Below are 16,178 nucleotides of genomic sequence, written 5' to 3'. Positions count from 1 at the left end.
ATGACACAATGACAACATCAAATTTTTAATATTTTTCAACCTCAAATGCTTTATTTTATTGAGAATGGGCGACTATATGACACGTGTCGCCTCGGTTTCTCCAGGTTTTGAAGTAAATATCTTTATTTATTTCGTGACAAATATGATCAACACCCTAAAAACCCCCGGTACAGACCGGACCAGTAAATATGATTCTAGATCTACTTATGGCCTAAAACAAAACATTGTTGGGTCGCAGGAGGGAAAACAAAGATCCTTTAATGTATATGGCCTATTTATAGATTTATTTATTTCATAGTGATTATTTTGATACATTTTCCCCCGTGCACAGTGGGACGTCTGTTTTTGTGTCTCGAACCATATGTTTGGTCACTGGCAAGTCGAATTAACGGTACAATATGTACATTGTTTCTGTTCGAGGACAGACAAGCTTGGAATTGATGTAACGTCGTGCATACAATATGCATTTTTATTACCCTTCCAGATTTTTTCCGCCTTTTTGATTGGATATTGATCACCCGAAAGAAATTGATATAACCGAGCCAGACGGGTAATATACACACTAAATTTCCCCGTTTGGTACCGAACGTTGTAAACAACATGCGCTGAGGTGATGCGCGTACAGTTCGATTTTACGCGGTGTAAATTCCGATTTAAAAGCACTTTTTAACTGTCAAATGATCAATATTTACCAAAGTAGAGTAATGATACATATTACCATCAGTATCGAAAACAAATATGACCTTGTGAAAGCTTGATATTAATTACAAAAAAGTGCGTTCAATAGACTACTCCTTTTCTCTTGTTTACTTTCGTAAGGTACGGGAAAAAAACGTCATGTATTTATGTGACGTCATGTTGTGACGAAGAGGTATCCTAAAGGGAATCTTATTTCGACGTTTCATTTGAAACAGCAATGATTTTTTAAAAAATCGTCTAAACTCGGCAGGGGAAGGGTAATAAAATTATTATTTTGGTTTTGGAGTGATATGTGTGGATATATTACCTGCCAAGATAAAATATCACCCTCGCCTAACGGCTCGGGTGATATAAAATCTTAACAGGTAATATATCCACATATATAACTCCAAAACCAAAATAACATATAATATTCTGTTGTGTGAAATCAGTACTTAATCATAAAATGAAGTTTAATTTATTAGTCTATTTAATCTAAGGTTCCGCTTTTTTGAAAGCAGGTGGCAATGTGACTTTAAACCAAATTGAAAATACAGCTTTAGTCACACAACCAAAAATGTGCCTAGACTTTGTAACTTGTTTGTTTATTAACTCATTTAAATAATTATGATAAGTAGATAACAAAACAATCTAGTGTTTATTCATGTTTTATTTGTGTCGTATTTTGTACATTTTACCCAATAGAATCATAACATATAATAATAAACAATAGAGAAATAAAAAAATCTGTTTATTTTAAGATGTACACATGTAAATACACAATAGCTTATAACGTAACTAAAGAAAGAACGTAGGAAAGATTGAACCAACAACTTATCTATTTACAAGTTTAGTGAACTTAAAAGAGTGACAATGAGTAATATTGATAAAATGAAAAAGGATTCTTTTTCAAGTATGCGCAATCATTCAAATCTACATAGCCCTTAAATGACAGAAATTTAAATTTGATTCCAGACAAAAAGCATCCTAGCCTAAATTGCTATTACCAAATAGAAAATGATTATGTTCTCCTAGTTGCCAAATTTATGTTAAGACTTAAAACGGTCCAATGTGTTTCAATTCATATTGATTTAATATCAGTAAAATATTTACATAATTGAAAACGCAACTTCCAGTTATTTTTCACTAGTAAAGTTTCTTTGTTTACAAATACTTGTACACCGCTCGGGATTTACTGGCTGTTATTTGCATATATAAAATCCAAAAGAATGAAAACTACTTTTTAATAATAAAAATCGCGTAAAAAGCTTAATATAAACAAAATAGCTCTCATTTGATTAAGGCTAACAAATAATTAAGCATACTTTATATTAGATAATATATGTTAAACATGTTATTAAACAACTCATACATGTATACATACAGTCAATTTTATATACACATGCAATAAATTATGTACACATATTATCAAGTAAAAAACAAAACAATCTAAAATTGGCATGGTTGTCACGTTATCGTAAGCTATTTGTTTATGGGCTTGTTTGTTTTGGCAAAACATTTTTATCAGTTCGTTTAATTGAGTCATTTCGGTAATTTTTTTACCCACGTAACACTTACTCACTATTGCGCATGTTGGTCAAGCCCGTTTTCGGTTTTAGTCACACCCTTTTTAAAACCAGAAATCCCCATTGGACCTATGCAAACAAACTACCTATCTCTGAACTGGGAATGGTGTTCATTAATTACATGTATTTATTTTATATCAATCATTCATTTTGTAAAGTACAATTTAAACTGGTTAAACCGGTCTTATTTTCATTTTTTTTGTTTTCTCAAAATTATCGTTGGTAAAATGGACACTTAAACCACATGTATGCTATCAACATTTATAATCCGACAACGTGATGAAAAAAGTCCACACCGTTTCGAACATCTTTTTCGCTTTAAAAGTCCTAGCCCATTTCAAAGCAGACGAAATAAAGTTGACATAAGATTCCACCCATCTTTTCTATTATTAATAATGATTCCAGTATTTCGCGATTCATTTTAACATTTTTTTTCAAGAACTAAGTTGTTGTTTTCAAATATTAGCAGATGACACTATATGAATGGTTGGTAAAGACGTTGGCGTCATTTCCGGTATCAGTAATCGCTCTTAACATGTAGATCGTCATTTTCACCATCTGTGCAATTTCCGTTACTAACAAAAGCAATTGGGTTGAAATTGCCTAGCCTGAAACAAGATAAATTGGTAAAAAAAATCACCTAACATCTTAACATGAACAATCTACCATGGTCCTTTATTTGATACACCCTGAACCACTTCATCCACTCAGCATTGAATTACAATTATTGCAACGTCTTGAATTTGTGAACGAACAATTATCTTTTTAACAGCTTTAAATTCTAGCACATTAATCATAGTATCGTAAATCCTACATTTTGAAGTTGTTATCTGATATATTGTGTAAAATTTAAAGTTGATTTGAGACACCGTAACATTCAAATTCAAAAGAGCAAATTTTTACTACAATGTATTAGAAAAAAATCGTTTAAACTCTTCACATATAGTAACCACAGACATTTTTTTTGGAAAATCAGATTTAAGTTACTCTCTACATTGTCTTTGAATAATAAAATAGCACGCGAATTTCATACATTACATCAGACTCTGGTTTCATGCAAAAATATATGTAAATGAATCGAATTTCTTACATGAAAGAGTAAAACACTTAGATTTGTAGAATTACATTTAAAGGTATTCCACTGAGGTTGCTTTGACATAATGGAACTTGAAATGAGCCGCGTCACGACAAAACCAACATAATGGGTTTGCGACCAGCATGGATCCAGACCAGCCTGCGCATCCGCGCAGTCTGATCAGGATCCATGCTGTTCGCTTACCAACTCTATTACAAGTAGAGAAACTGATAGCGAACAGCATGGATCCTGATCAGACTGCGCGGATGCTGGTTTTGTCGTGACGCGGCTCAAATAACTTTTCAAGATACTCCATTTGATGCAGGACCAGTAACTTGTGTGCAGAATTTTAGATCGTCGCTCACTCCATTTTTCCAGAATGATTATTCTAATTGTGAAAAATGAGAGAATAGCATAAAAAAACGATTAACAATTTATTTCTGGAAATATTTCTTAATTACCTTTTGAATATTTTTTTCTGTTTTATTTCTCCCAGGTGATCTATGTATGACATTCAAATTTTATGTTTTAGGCTACGGACCTCAGTGAAGTTCCTTTAAAATGTATGTTTATCTTTTCTTTACTTATAGGTACGAAGCTGGTATCACTAGCAAGATAAAATGAAGACATACTCGCACACATTTCGTTGGTATTCCTGCTTCAGGTGGCACATACTCTCGTACGTTACACCATCAGAACCACACACTGGTTGGTATATGTCCGTACAGTTCAGCGTCTCGGTACAGTTGAAATCATCGTTTGATTTAAATATTAATCTTTCTTCCCTAGGCAGGCACATGTAGCCTGGAATTAGTGAAATAATGATATATAAAATAATTTTAACAATAACAACAACAGTATTATAGTACTATATAAATTTTACATGTCTATTGGCGCATTGACAAATATTTTAAATGCAGTATTTGTAAGTATGTTTATATATATGCAAAAAGATAATTAAAAAATATACTCAGAAAGAAATTGAAAATCGTAATTTGCATTTCATCGCCCGATTTGAGAGAAAAGCGCTGTAGCGCTGTTTAGACCTCCATCAAATGAACCATTCATACCGAAAAGTAATTTCCAGTCCCGTCATGTAAAAACGCCTCAGTGGAGTCTCTTTAACCTAAGATTGTTAATTTAAAAAAATGAATAAATTTATTATGTAACTAATAAATCTAACCAATCGGCAATCTGCATTTGTACCTCTCGACCGTCCAAAATATTCCCGTATTTGATAAAAAATATTACTTTCATATTGGACGGTTGGGTTCATGTGCACTAAACGATGCTGGTCTGGTTTCCGATCATTTTTAATTGTAACAGTCAAATACTAAAACTTATGTTTGTATACAACAGAATCATTAATGAATTTTTTTTATTTATTACCTTTTCTTCTAAAAAAAAATTGACAGGGGTCACAGGGCAAAAAATAATAATGATAAAAATAATAATAATAATAATAATAATAATAATAATGATAATAATAATAATAATAATAATAATAATAATAATAATAATAATAATAATAATAATATAATAATAAATTTTGAAAACAAAGAATGGATTGTATAAAAAAAACAACAACGAGAAATTGTATGAATCCTATTTACGTAATGATTTAGAAGTATGCTAACATAAAACTGCAAATTAATCACGTTTAGTATATAAGAATTGACATGATATTTAAAGTATTGAATTATACTTATAGTCTATGTTTAGATATCTTGTTTAAAAATGGACTTTAGATGATAATTGTTAAAACAAAATTTATTAGGTGTACACCATAAAAAAAACAACAACAAAGTAAATTTTAAATGCATAGCACTGTAATATTTTAATTGATCAATGAAAAACAGGAAAACAAATAAGGAATTTGAATGTACAAAAATGACCCACAAAATCAAGAAAAGGCAAAATATTGAAATTCTAAATGTACAATACCTGTAAGAAGAAAAGCACATATACTCAGAGCAAAGCTAATGGTATCCATATTTTTAATTTTCAAAATTTTGAAATTACTATTACGTAAGCATCAAGTTGAAAATGTTTTTAAAATACACAGAAGTAAAGCACAAGACTTCATTATCGTAAATGTGAAATGACAACCAGGCCGATTTGAATGAACGAGATTTTTTTATCTTCGAGTTAGTTTCTATAAACAATTGACCCTTTTTTGATCGACGTCAATTGAAATCACATTTACGTCAGAGTTTCGGTTAATGACGCATTCGGACAGAATAAGGGGACTACAGATAAAGCTTGAGGTTACCGTGTTAAAGCAATGGCTGGTATAAATGTAATATCAACAATTGCAGCCTACTGTAAAAAATGACAAGGGAGTGGTTTGAAGTTCTCCTATCAAACCGTAGCACGAGATTGACAATGGGAGGTTAGAATCCAAATCTCAGACCTCCTTTCTTAATCAATATGCCTGCAAATTTAAGCTTTATTTTGTATGCCTGCCCTCATAGCCGTTCACGTCAAGCCGTCCAAAATCGGTCTATTTACAATTGTGTATCGAATAACACAGATATAATCCTAGTGCTCTCGTTTTTTTCTAAGACATTGGTTTGGTGCACCGCAACACTATATACACGCGCCTCGTCTTTAATATAATATTATATATTATGCATATTTCAGAATATAATACTAGTCGTTATTTACATGTAAAAAAGTGCAATGTCGAACCTGGTACAACAACTGTCTTATGACATCGCACTCGCACGAGAAAAGCACGTGGAAACCAGTTTCTTTATACGAGCAAAAATTAACGAAACGCAGAATACGGAATTAAAATTATATTTTTATACTCATGCAAGAATAGCGTTAATGCTATTGTTAAAAATCTGCAGAAGCCCTAGGGTTTATCAAAGCCCTCGTCCTGCGCACTCGAGCTTTACATGCGTCAGATGTTTATGCACGAAAAATGTGTTTAACTCTTGTTGGTGTGATGACGATTTCTATATTTAGTTTTGCGCAACTAATTTGCACATAACAGGAACAATATTAAGGACATGTCATGCGTATCACAGAAGTAAGGGTGTGTTTTGAAGAAGAAATAAATGATTCACGTGGTTTTTCAAAATGAACTGCCGTATGTTTGTTTAATTAAATCCTTGCCGTATGTTTGTTTAATTAAATCCAACCAAGATAAGAAAAGAAATTAATAACATATAAACAGAATGCACAATAATAAAAATGACAGAATTTCACTGATTTTGTGTCATGTTTTTGTAAAGCAGTTAGTGCAATTACTCATAGCATATTTAGTATTATGGTCAATGTCATAATTCGTTGTACTTACTAATATTCATAGTACAACTCAAAGTAAAAATCATGCCATTATTCGTAATGCGTTTGTATTTGTTGTCAAAGCATGTTTGTATTTTTTGTAAAAAAAATCATACTATTATTCCAAATGCACTTCGTACAATTTATTTATGAAAACATGATTTTAATCACAGTTTATGATATTATTGGAAATCCTAAACAAACCTATAATTTAGCGTGGCCTGTACCATAATTCTTAACATTATTCGCAGCTTGATTCCTAAGCTTATATTCATGTCATTATTCGTAAAAAAATTTCGTATGTAGATATTAATACTATTATTACATACGTTACATAATAAAAATATTGGTAATTGTAAGTTGTAATATTTATGGAGCCATTTCGCTAAATAAACAGGAGGTGTCAAAAATTGGTACGATGATGACGGCCGTAAATTTGATTCATTTGTAACTATGACATATTCACGTTACGATCGCTTAAAACAATCTAAGAGTGAGTTCTAAAAAAACCTCATTTTATCTTTTTATCTCTTTCATACTAAACAATTTGTAAAACGATAAAAAAAATAAATGTGAATAAAATTGACGGACTTTACTCTAAGACGTGACTCACCATTGAATACATTCACCTTTACCAAATATTCATGACGGAAACTTTATAAAGTAGACTCAAGTTCGACGCATTACCAGCTTTGATAGACATATCAAATTAGAAATCCTTAGATAATCAAAAGGTGAATGGATTAGCGGTTATACTATGAGACAGTCTACGGCTTATCTCCTCCCTTTATTAAGTCATCGAAACTGGACCAAGCCCTAACCGAAATAAAACCATGGTACGGGGTCAATCAATATTAGCCGTCTCTGTATTTACTTTAAAGCCAATTTATTTCAGCGTAATGCAATTACTATACACCTCCGTTTTTTCATCTTCCCAACCAGTAAGTTTCGTAAATATGTCGTAAACGTTATTTATTTACAAGATACTCGAAACTATCGTGAATAAAACCCACAAACATAAATTCTACCATAACAGTCCTATTTTAATCAAAATTGCGACGAAATCAGTCGCTGATTTATAACATTTGTATAAAGGTATATAGACGTTTTGCAAGTTAACTAATTAATTTATTGAATCACTGAATAATTTTGTACTTCGCTATTTTTGGTAATTTCTGGAATACGTTCTGATCAATGTTGACCTAATGGCAAGAGATAGTTTTATGAATATTTATAATGTTAATAACATAAATATCTTGCCGTATGTTACAGTCATGTTAATTTACAAGTAAATCAAGTAAAATATTCATCAATAAAATTGCCGGTAGTGAATATTTTTCTCCATTTGTTTTTACTTTTTATCAAGTTTACTTGCGTTCGCATTCATGTCCTTGATTGGAAAAAAAATCATTTTTTATGTTTATTTTCTTTTGAAAATAAATGTTATTTAGATATTATCAAGTTAAAGCATAAAGAGTATCTTCATACATACGTACACCAATCAAACTTCAATAAGACTTTTCCTTTATTATAATTAAGCAACAACAAAGTCAAAAAGAAAGCTAAATATTTTTAGATTTGTAAATAGGGAGAAAAATGAAATCACTATAAAGAACGCCCAAAAACGTCAAAATTTTTTCAGCGGCTGCAATTTTTTGCAGAGCTTTCGCATACAGAATTTTCCATCCAAGATGTTCCTTAATTTTTGTTTGATGTAAAGTCACAGAACAAGTTTGAATTCTGATCCCCTTTCAAAATTCCATTTTGTTTAGTTCCGCCCATTGTTTTCTCATTTAGGGCACGCGCTTTCTATTACTTGGGACAATATGTCGCTTTTGATGGGATGGCACTAACGTGTTACATGGAAGGTTCCATGATAACCGCCGTATGAACACATCTGCAGATGTTTCTAAATACAAAATTTCACCAATTTCACGTTAAAATGTTGAATTCTGCTTAAGCCGGTGCTAGGGGCGTGAACGGAAGTTTGCACTTTAAAGTACCTCCGTGAACAGGCAAAATCAAATCGAGCCTGCAACATTTTCAATTTTGCCGTTTTGGACTTTCTTCAGGGATTCTTTTTTTCTATATTTGAAAGAGGTGAGAAGTCGGTTTTATATAAATAAAAAAATTTAGCTCAACCACTTCCGAAGATTTTATTTCTCTTTAAAATCTAGTCTTCGGCAAACTCAGAGTTGTTAATTTTTGGTGGCCCTTTGCAAGGTGCTCGTTTCTTAAGGCATGCGTCTTGTTAACTGAACATGTGGTTCTCGATGCCATTTAATGATTATAATTCATTTGTCATTTTTTGTATAGAATATTTAGGGTTTTAAAACCTGTGTCTTTATGTCTTTATTCCAAAATGTAATTGTTAATGGATACCATCCTCGGACATTTTTTCATAACTTGAACATCGGCTGAACTTTGGAACTTTAATTTCTTTGAGAAAAAAACAAAACCCAAATGATTCTTACGATTGAACTGCTATCGAGCTGGCAGTTAGAATAAGCGTTGAGTTGATATGACATTTTGTATCTCCTGGTCGTCTTAATGCTTTTTGACTTTTTAAAGAAATTGTCGTTTTTGACTACAATGAATGATAAGATCAAATGACCTTTCAGATAAAGAAAACCAAAGTTCCTCATCATGTATTTTCAAAGCGTTCATGAAGAAGAAGAGAAAAAAACATAAAAAGACAATGATTTTTGGTAGATTTATTTAAGTGTTGAAACGAATAATAATAACTTTTATATCAATTTGGTTTTAAAAACATTAATGTTGAAAGTAAAAAAAAATAAGTAAAAGTTTATGACTGAAAATGTAATTAAAATATTCAGTACAGTATTTGTTCCATTTAAGAATAATAATACAATATTAAAGGTTACATATAGGCAAAAAATGCTCTCGCATATCAAATGCCGCTTTAAGAAAGAGAAGTGATTTAAGATAATTTTCAAACAACATACATTGTATACATCAAATAAGAACAAATACTAAATGGTTCTTCTTAACGATTAATTTCAGTTTAACGCAATATTTACGTTAAAACAACACGTATACATGTATATCAAATGCAACTTTAGGAAAAGTCAAATACAGGAAACAGAGATCTTTAATATCCAAGGTTAGCACTGGAACAAAAGTTCACGATTTGAATCCAAACACTGCCGTGAAAGTTTTTTAGCAATGTTTAGAGCCGTGAGCTAAGCGATAAGGTTGGCTTAAATGTGGTAGTCTAGGTAAAGTCTTCATTTGCATTGCGTCAAGTAGTTTGCACAACCTTGCTATCGTCTGCTCTCTTAATTTCCCTTGTAGTTGACAACGATGTCGGTACGGACTTTATCCCCGTCATTTACACCCTTCCCATCATCGTCCGTACAGTTTCCGTCCTTGACAACAAGTATCGGGTTGAAATTCCCGACCCTGAAATATTAAAACGATAAATAAATATAACATATATCAATGTATATATTCTTAGTATTACTTCAAATATAAATGAACAACAATCTAAAATATTTATGCAAAAATACTTAACTAGACTGAATTAGAACAAGGGACATATGGAACAAAAGTATATTTTACTCACACACAATTTTGGTACTGGTGCTCACTTCTCAAGTAGCATAGGTTGGTGTATGATACACCATCGGATCCGCAGACCGGCTTTACATCGTCCGTACAGTTCAAATCTTTGTCGCAGTCCAAATCAAACAAGTCTCTCCTTGATGGCAGGCACAGGTAACCTGTAAACAATCAACGCATTTTTTGTTTATATTTTTGTTGACTTTAAATAAATAAATAAATAAATAAAATGAATTAAATAATAAATGAATAAAAAGATAAATAAATAAATAATCAATTTAATAAATAAATAAATAAATAAATAAATAAATAAATAAATAAATAATGAATGAATGAATGAATGAATGAATGAATGTGTGAATTGATTAATTAACGAACGAACAAACAGAAAGAATGAACAAATAAATAATCAAATACGTTTCAGTTTTGCAATTTCAATAATTAAGTTACGGATTTAGTACATAAATGACAAAATAAATGAAAAGTATTTTTAATACTGATTTAGGTTCTTTCCTATCTTAATTCAGCTAAATTGAAACGAATTAATCTATATCAAAATATAAAACAATAGAAATCAAAAGATAAATGTTATAAAATATAATACCATTAGCTTACCTTTTTACATTTCAAATAAACGAAAATGAAAAATTCTTAATAAAGCAATGGCTATCTTTTTTCTTAAAAAATGCAAATATTAATGCATTAATTACAAATAATATTAAAAGTAACAATATTATAGCATAAAGAAAATGATTTAGATAATTATTTTGAAATAAATTAAAGTGTTTTTTATTCCTACCTGCCGATAATAATAACACTAATCCTACAATTAAACATCTTTTCTTTGCCATACTTCTTCAAATATAAAACTTTTCAAATCAGAATTCAAATTAATTTTATCAACTATGAGGCCAAAACGATTTTGTGAGATTTAAGTGTGCCCCGCCAAACTGCATTATTACACTACATGTGCTAAATTAGCGACTGTTTGATCTCTGAAGGTCGATACGAGCCTTTTATCTTTCCGGTGATTTTCTTTAAACACCTGGTCACCGATTTCGTTCCACGTCAATCAGGGTTGATTTACGTCACTATTTCGTCAATGGCCCTTTTTTGGTTACAGTAATTAGCTCCCTAACTGATAAGCCAAGGGCTTTAAACAAGTGGTTATACACTGCGCCATCCCATTGTTGCCACTTAAATGTTTAAATGTAGAATTATTTATCTAAAATCTTAAGAGATCCACTTTAAAATCTACAGCTAGATGACCTGTCGATGGGAAAAGGGGTTAAATTGATATGTAAAATCTTATTCAATGCATCATAGTTGTTTTGGTTGCTATTTCAATACGTGGGAGCGGTGTCCTGGTGCTCACTCATTGTTTTTGTTTTTATATTCTATATGTTTTAATGCCAGTACTTAGTTAAAAACAATATATATTTCGAAAACGCATGTAACAATTTTCAAGGTGTGCTTGTTTAAAAACAATATATGTTGTTGATGAGTCATAAACCACTAAATTTAAGTATGCTTGAAGTTTACTTGACTTAGAGTAAAATTTGGCAATATTGACCCGTGACTGATTTGTTTTTGAAAGGCTTATCCGGTAGTTTCCATATTTGAGCCGTGTCATGACAAAACCAACATAGTGCGTTTGCGACCAGCATGGTACTAGACGGGCCTGCGCATCCGCGCATTCTGATCAGGATCCATGCTGTTCGCTGTCAGTTTCTCCGCTTGTAAAAGAGTTGGTAAGCGAACAGCAAAGATCCTGAAAAGACTGCACGGATGCGCAGGCTGGTTTGGATCCATGCTGGTCGCAAACCCATCATGTTAGTTTTGTCGTGACACGGCTCATTTGTCTTACGATTTACGCATTAGTTTAAATGAAAGTAGACCATTGCTTAGCAGCAAGCACAACAGAATAGAAATAGTGTAGCTACAAGTTCAAGTTCGAGTCCTAGGCAAACCATTTTCTTAGATATCTTCATGGATTATGTCTTTTTCAGTTCTTTTTTTACTAGATGTTTTATAGAATGAACACTTTATTTTGATGGAGCATGGTTGGATTAAAGTTATTTGTTAAATTTCTTGGTGTCTGTTTTTAGATATCATAAATCTGATAATATGCCAAGTTTCATTAATACCAATATGTAAAGTCGTACAATTAGTGATTCACATGTACAAAAAAAAGTTTCGCTAACTGTCATTAGAAAATAATAAAAGAAAATAGAAAAATAATGTTTTTATCATATATAGAAGCCAACATCCTTCAGTTTGCAACCAAACGCCCACACCTTGTCACTGAGGCTGATATGAAAGGTGATTTGTTACATATATACCGTTTTGCCGTACCAAAAAATCCGTGTAATATACTTCGGAAGACAAAAGGTCACTGAATTTTCAAATGTCTCAGTTCAATATTGCCAAACAATAGAAATTTCCACGATTTAACAAAACATAACCTGTTATAAGTCAATATAATTAGATTTATACATAGTATACTCAACATAACTAATTCCGCGTCATCACTTATTTCGCTGTATTGGCATATTTTCATGTGACCAGTGTGCAACTTGGTCATAATTGATCGATTTTATTCATAAACCTAAAGAACAAAGCTTTTGTGCAAGAAATAAATATTTTTACGTAAAACAGAACAACATTTTACAAACAACAATAGTCCGTTAAAATTGTGTATACGTCTGAAACAAACATCATTTTCTAAATGTTCTTATTTGCTGGAAAAACATATTTTTTGGTTACAAAGTAAAGATAGTTTTAGTATTTTAAATTAAGCAGAGGTAGGAAGATACAGCACCGACTGCCGCTACCATCTCTTTCCTTAGGTGGGTGCCATATTCATTTGGGCGTTTCGGCGCTTCCCACTACGCCCACCTATAGTGTGCCGATATCAAGCTCTAGCGAGGAGATTGTAGGCTTCAGCTATCCCTCCTTCATCTGTCTTGAAGCGGGTACTGCCTAACTTTTGGTCTTTCGATCCTCCATCCATAGCTCTTCTTTCTCTAGCCAGATCAACAATGAGGCTGACTCTGCTTCATGTGCTATGATAGATATGGCTTTGTTGCGCGCTTGTCATGTTATACAAAGGCAACTAAAGGCTCGCCATAGTGATCGCGACCAACTTCCACTGAAAAATACCATGACCTCTGACCTCTTTCCTTACAGGTATCCACAAGAGGCTGGTATTTTTCCAGTTTCCTCTCATAACTGTCTTCGATTCTTTCTTCCCATGGCACTGTGAGTTTAAGTAGAACAACTTGTTTGCTAACTGAAGACCATAAAACAATATCTGGTCTTAGCTTATAGTTTGGTCACAGTTACTTCTTCAGGGAACTTCAGTTTCTTCTCCATCTGCCAGTCCTTAGCTGTACTAAGAATCCCCTTTCTAGGATTCCCCGCTCGTCCAGTTTGACCTTCTCTCACAAAAGGAATGCATAGAACACCCTTTTCCTTATTTTTCTGGAAACGCCTTGCACGGTCCAATTGCCCTGCTATTGATGTCATGACTCTGTCATGGCGCCAAGTGTACCCCCCATCTTTCAGGAAGTTTTGCATGAAGGATATGCTCCAGATTTGCTGGTTTTCCGCAGTATTTACACTCTGGGTTGTAAGAAAGGCCTCATGGTTTTAGGTTTACAGGACTGGGAAGTACATCGTAGACAGACCTAAGTAAGTGTCTTCCAAATATCGCAACATGTTAGCTTCTTTTGCTGAAGTTGTAACTGAAAAATGTAAAGAACTGATGTGTAACACCATTTACCTCGATTTAAATGATGACTTACTATTTTCAAACTGGCCGACATATTGTTATATATCATATATCAAGTCGTCCACTTATATGAAACTGAAGTGTTTGAACAATTATCACCGTTAAATCATCAAATATGAATAAGATTGTACTATAAAATCAAAAATAACTCTAACAATTTCGTCTTACCCAAACTATTGATTCGCGGAAACTAGTGACAATAATTACGTTGACGGCAATATCTGAATCCAGCTAGAAGTACGAGCTGGTTTAACTCATTCAAGTTATACTGTCGAAGAAGTTATACGCTATTTATAACCTCTAAACAACAGTTACTCACACATAATTGGAATTCCTTGACGAAACATGTTTTGTTTACTTTTATGAAGAAGTCTCCAGCGGAAATGAGTTCCGTTCAAAAACCAAACGATAAATTATAAACGGAAAGTTTTTAACTACAGAAAAGTACCAATAAACAACATTTATCTTCTGTATTTAAAACAATGTCTCTTATATTTCTATTCATTGTGAAACTATAGTAAACTCTAAACAACGGATTACAGCGGAGCTATTTTATTTAAGCGGCGTAGACAGACAGTGAGTTATTTGGAGACTGAATACTTGTGATTGGCTAGCGGAATCCGCTATGCGTTTTCATTGGTCGACGCCTTATTCAAATGTTTTGGACTGGTACTTTTTACCCGCTGTTATCAAGGCGCCAAAGTATATAAATACAGGCGCGAACATTCAATGTCAGCTTCCCAACCGCTGAGCGGAAAACCTTTCGTTATGTTGTAAACAAGTAGAATCCGCTGAAATAATTATATTGCTTTGGTAAAACATTATATTGAGTTATATTCCGCTGATGAAATGAATCTTTGATTGTTACAAATATAAATCCGCTGATATTTTGTTATTACTTTGTAATATTCCGCTGGAGCGAATTCCGTTGAACTTGAATTCCGTTGAACTTAAATCCGCTGAACTGAAATGAACTGAGTTGTACCGTTGAACTGAAATGAACTGAGTTTTACAGATTCTTGGACACACAAAACCCACCTTGTATCATATACAGATAAAGTCTTACGAACATACATTAACAATTAATTGAAGCATATACATTAAGTTTGTTCCATTGCATTTATTTATTTGTTTATCAAAAATAAACACCAGTTTAAGTTAAAAACCGTGTTCTTCCGTATATATCTAATTCCGTCTATATATCGTATACTAAAGTTTAGCGATTTCCTGCTTCTTGACCCGGCCCTTTCCTGACAATTTGGTGTCAGAAGTGGGATCTTAACATTCTATTGTTGCGAACTCGCCGACGGAAATTTATAACGGAATTTCGATTGAACAATAAATAAACAAACTTGGAAGAATAACTGTGTACGGATTTTCTTTTCTTTTAACGTAGATCTCTCTGTATATAACAGAGTAAAAATAAATAAATTAACTATATTATATTACATGTTTAGAGAACTTTTTGTTTCCTATCCGTTAGAAATATGAACATTTATTCAATATTCTTTTAAGCCACGGGAAGCTCCCTGCAGGACAGGTTAGGCATTGTTTCTTTTAATTTTATAATAATCAAAGTAAGCTTATTAACGGACATGGATGACAATTCAGATCCTGAAATTCAGTTTAACCCTGGTAATGGTGATCACCAGGAGTTGCATCAATCTCCAATACACATGCAGGGTCAACAAGATCAAAGACAGTATGACCGACGTACAAAAGACGGACACATGTATTGTTGCTATGGAACGCCAAGACCGTCAATAGTAATTAAACCCGATTCATTTACGGGAGATGAAGATTGGGAGCAATACTTCTCTCATTTTGAGGACTGTGCTGAGTTAGGCAGATGGACGGATAAAGAAATGTTACTGACATTAGCTGCCAGCCTTAAAGGTCAAGCTAGAGTTTTCTACACTAGCCTACCTGCCTCTGATAAGTGCAATTATGATGTTCTCGTAGGTTCTCTTGAACAAAGATTTGGTAGCCACCGTCAACAAGCTAGATGGTTATCTAAGTTTCAGTCACGCAGTAAGTTGTATGGCGAATCAATTGCCACATTTGGTGATGATCTCCGTCTCCTAGCAAGAAAAGCATATCGAAATCTAGAACCGGAAGCACAAGAAATGCTAGCTTTACAGCAATTTTACAAAGCTCTATCTGTAGAAAT

At 32.7% G+C, this 16,178-nt stretch overlaps 2 protein-coding genes across 3 annotated transcripts; both read right to left on the bottom strand.

Moving 5' to 3' along the window:
* Positions 1 to 2,551: 2,551 nt before the first annotated feature.
* Positions 2,552 to 5,474, bottom strand: LOC132722363 (uncharacterized). Of its 2 annotated transcripts, none has more exons than XR_009624601.1 (3): positions 4,410 to 4,427; positions 3,972 to 4,143; positions 2,552 to 2,872 (listed from the first exon to the last, which is right to left on the bottom strand). XR_009624601.1 is itself a non-coding variant. In XM_060706859.1 (3 exons), the coding sequence occupies exons 1-3, from the start codon at positions 5,330 to 5,332 to the stop codon at positions 2,782 to 2,784; spliced, it is 312 nt and encodes a 103-aa protein (XP_060562842.1). In that variant the 5' UTR covers positions 5,333 to 5,474; the 3' UTR covers positions 2,552 to 2,781. The 2 variants fall into 2 exon arrangements, 1 of the variants encoding a protein (XP_060562842.1); XM_060706859.1 differs by lacking the exon at positions 4,410 to 4,427 and adding an exon at positions 5,284 to 5,474.
* Positions 5,475 to 9,332: 3,858 nt separating this feature from the next.
* LOC132722358 (tomoregulin-2-like) lies at positions 9,333 to 11,238 on the bottom strand. Its single transcript, XM_060706855.1, has 3 exons — positions 11,015 to 11,238; positions 10,220 to 10,376; positions 9,333 to 10,056 (listed from the first exon to the last, which is right to left on the bottom strand). Exons 1-3 carry the CDS (start codon positions 11,064 to 11,066, stop codon positions 9,933 to 9,935), a joined length of 333 nt encoding a protein of 110 aa, XP_060562838.1. The 5' UTR covers positions 11,067 to 11,238; the 3' UTR covers positions 9,333 to 9,932.
* Between the last annotated feature and the right edge of the window lie 4,940 nt (positions 11,239 to 16,178).

The sequence above is a fragment of the Ruditapes philippinarum genome, unplaced genomic scaffold (genome assembly GCF_026571515.1).
Source record: "Ruditapes philippinarum isolate M1 unplaced genomic scaffold, ASM2657151v2 ctg2596_1_1_1_1, whole genome shotgun sequence".
Classification (NCBI taxonomy): domain Eukaryota; kingdom Metazoa; phylum Mollusca; class Bivalvia; order Venerida; family Veneridae; genus Ruditapes; species Ruditapes philippinarum.
This window is presented reverse-complemented; position numbering and strand designations above follow the sequence as displayed.

Bases quoted from the DNA above. Each gene is read 5' to 3' on its own strand.
- LOC132722363 (XM_060706859.1), bottom strand. From the start codon at position 5,332: ATGGATACCATTAGCTTTGCTCTGAGTATATGTGCTTTTCTTCTTACA. The intron at 4,144-5,283 runs GTATTGTACATT...CACTAATTCCAG, and splicing joins ATGTGCTTTTCTTCTTACAG to GCTACATGTGCCTGCCTAGG. The intron at 2,873-3,971 runs GTATGTCTTCAT...ATCTTGTTTCAG, and splicing joins TACCAACGAAATGTGTGCGA to GCTAGGCAATTTCAACCCAA.
- LOC132722358 (XM_060706855.1), bottom strand. From the start codon at position 11,066: ATGGCAAAGAAAAGATGTTTAATTGTAGGATTAGTGTTATTATTATCG. The intron at 10,377-11,014 runs GTAGGAATAAAA...GATTGTTTACAG, and splicing joins AGTGTTATTATTATCGGCAG to GTTACCTGTGCCTGCCATCA. The intron at 10,057-10,219 runs GTGAGTAAAATA...TTAATATTTCAG, and splicing joins CACCAGTACCAAAATTGTGT to GGTCGGGAATTTCAACCCGA.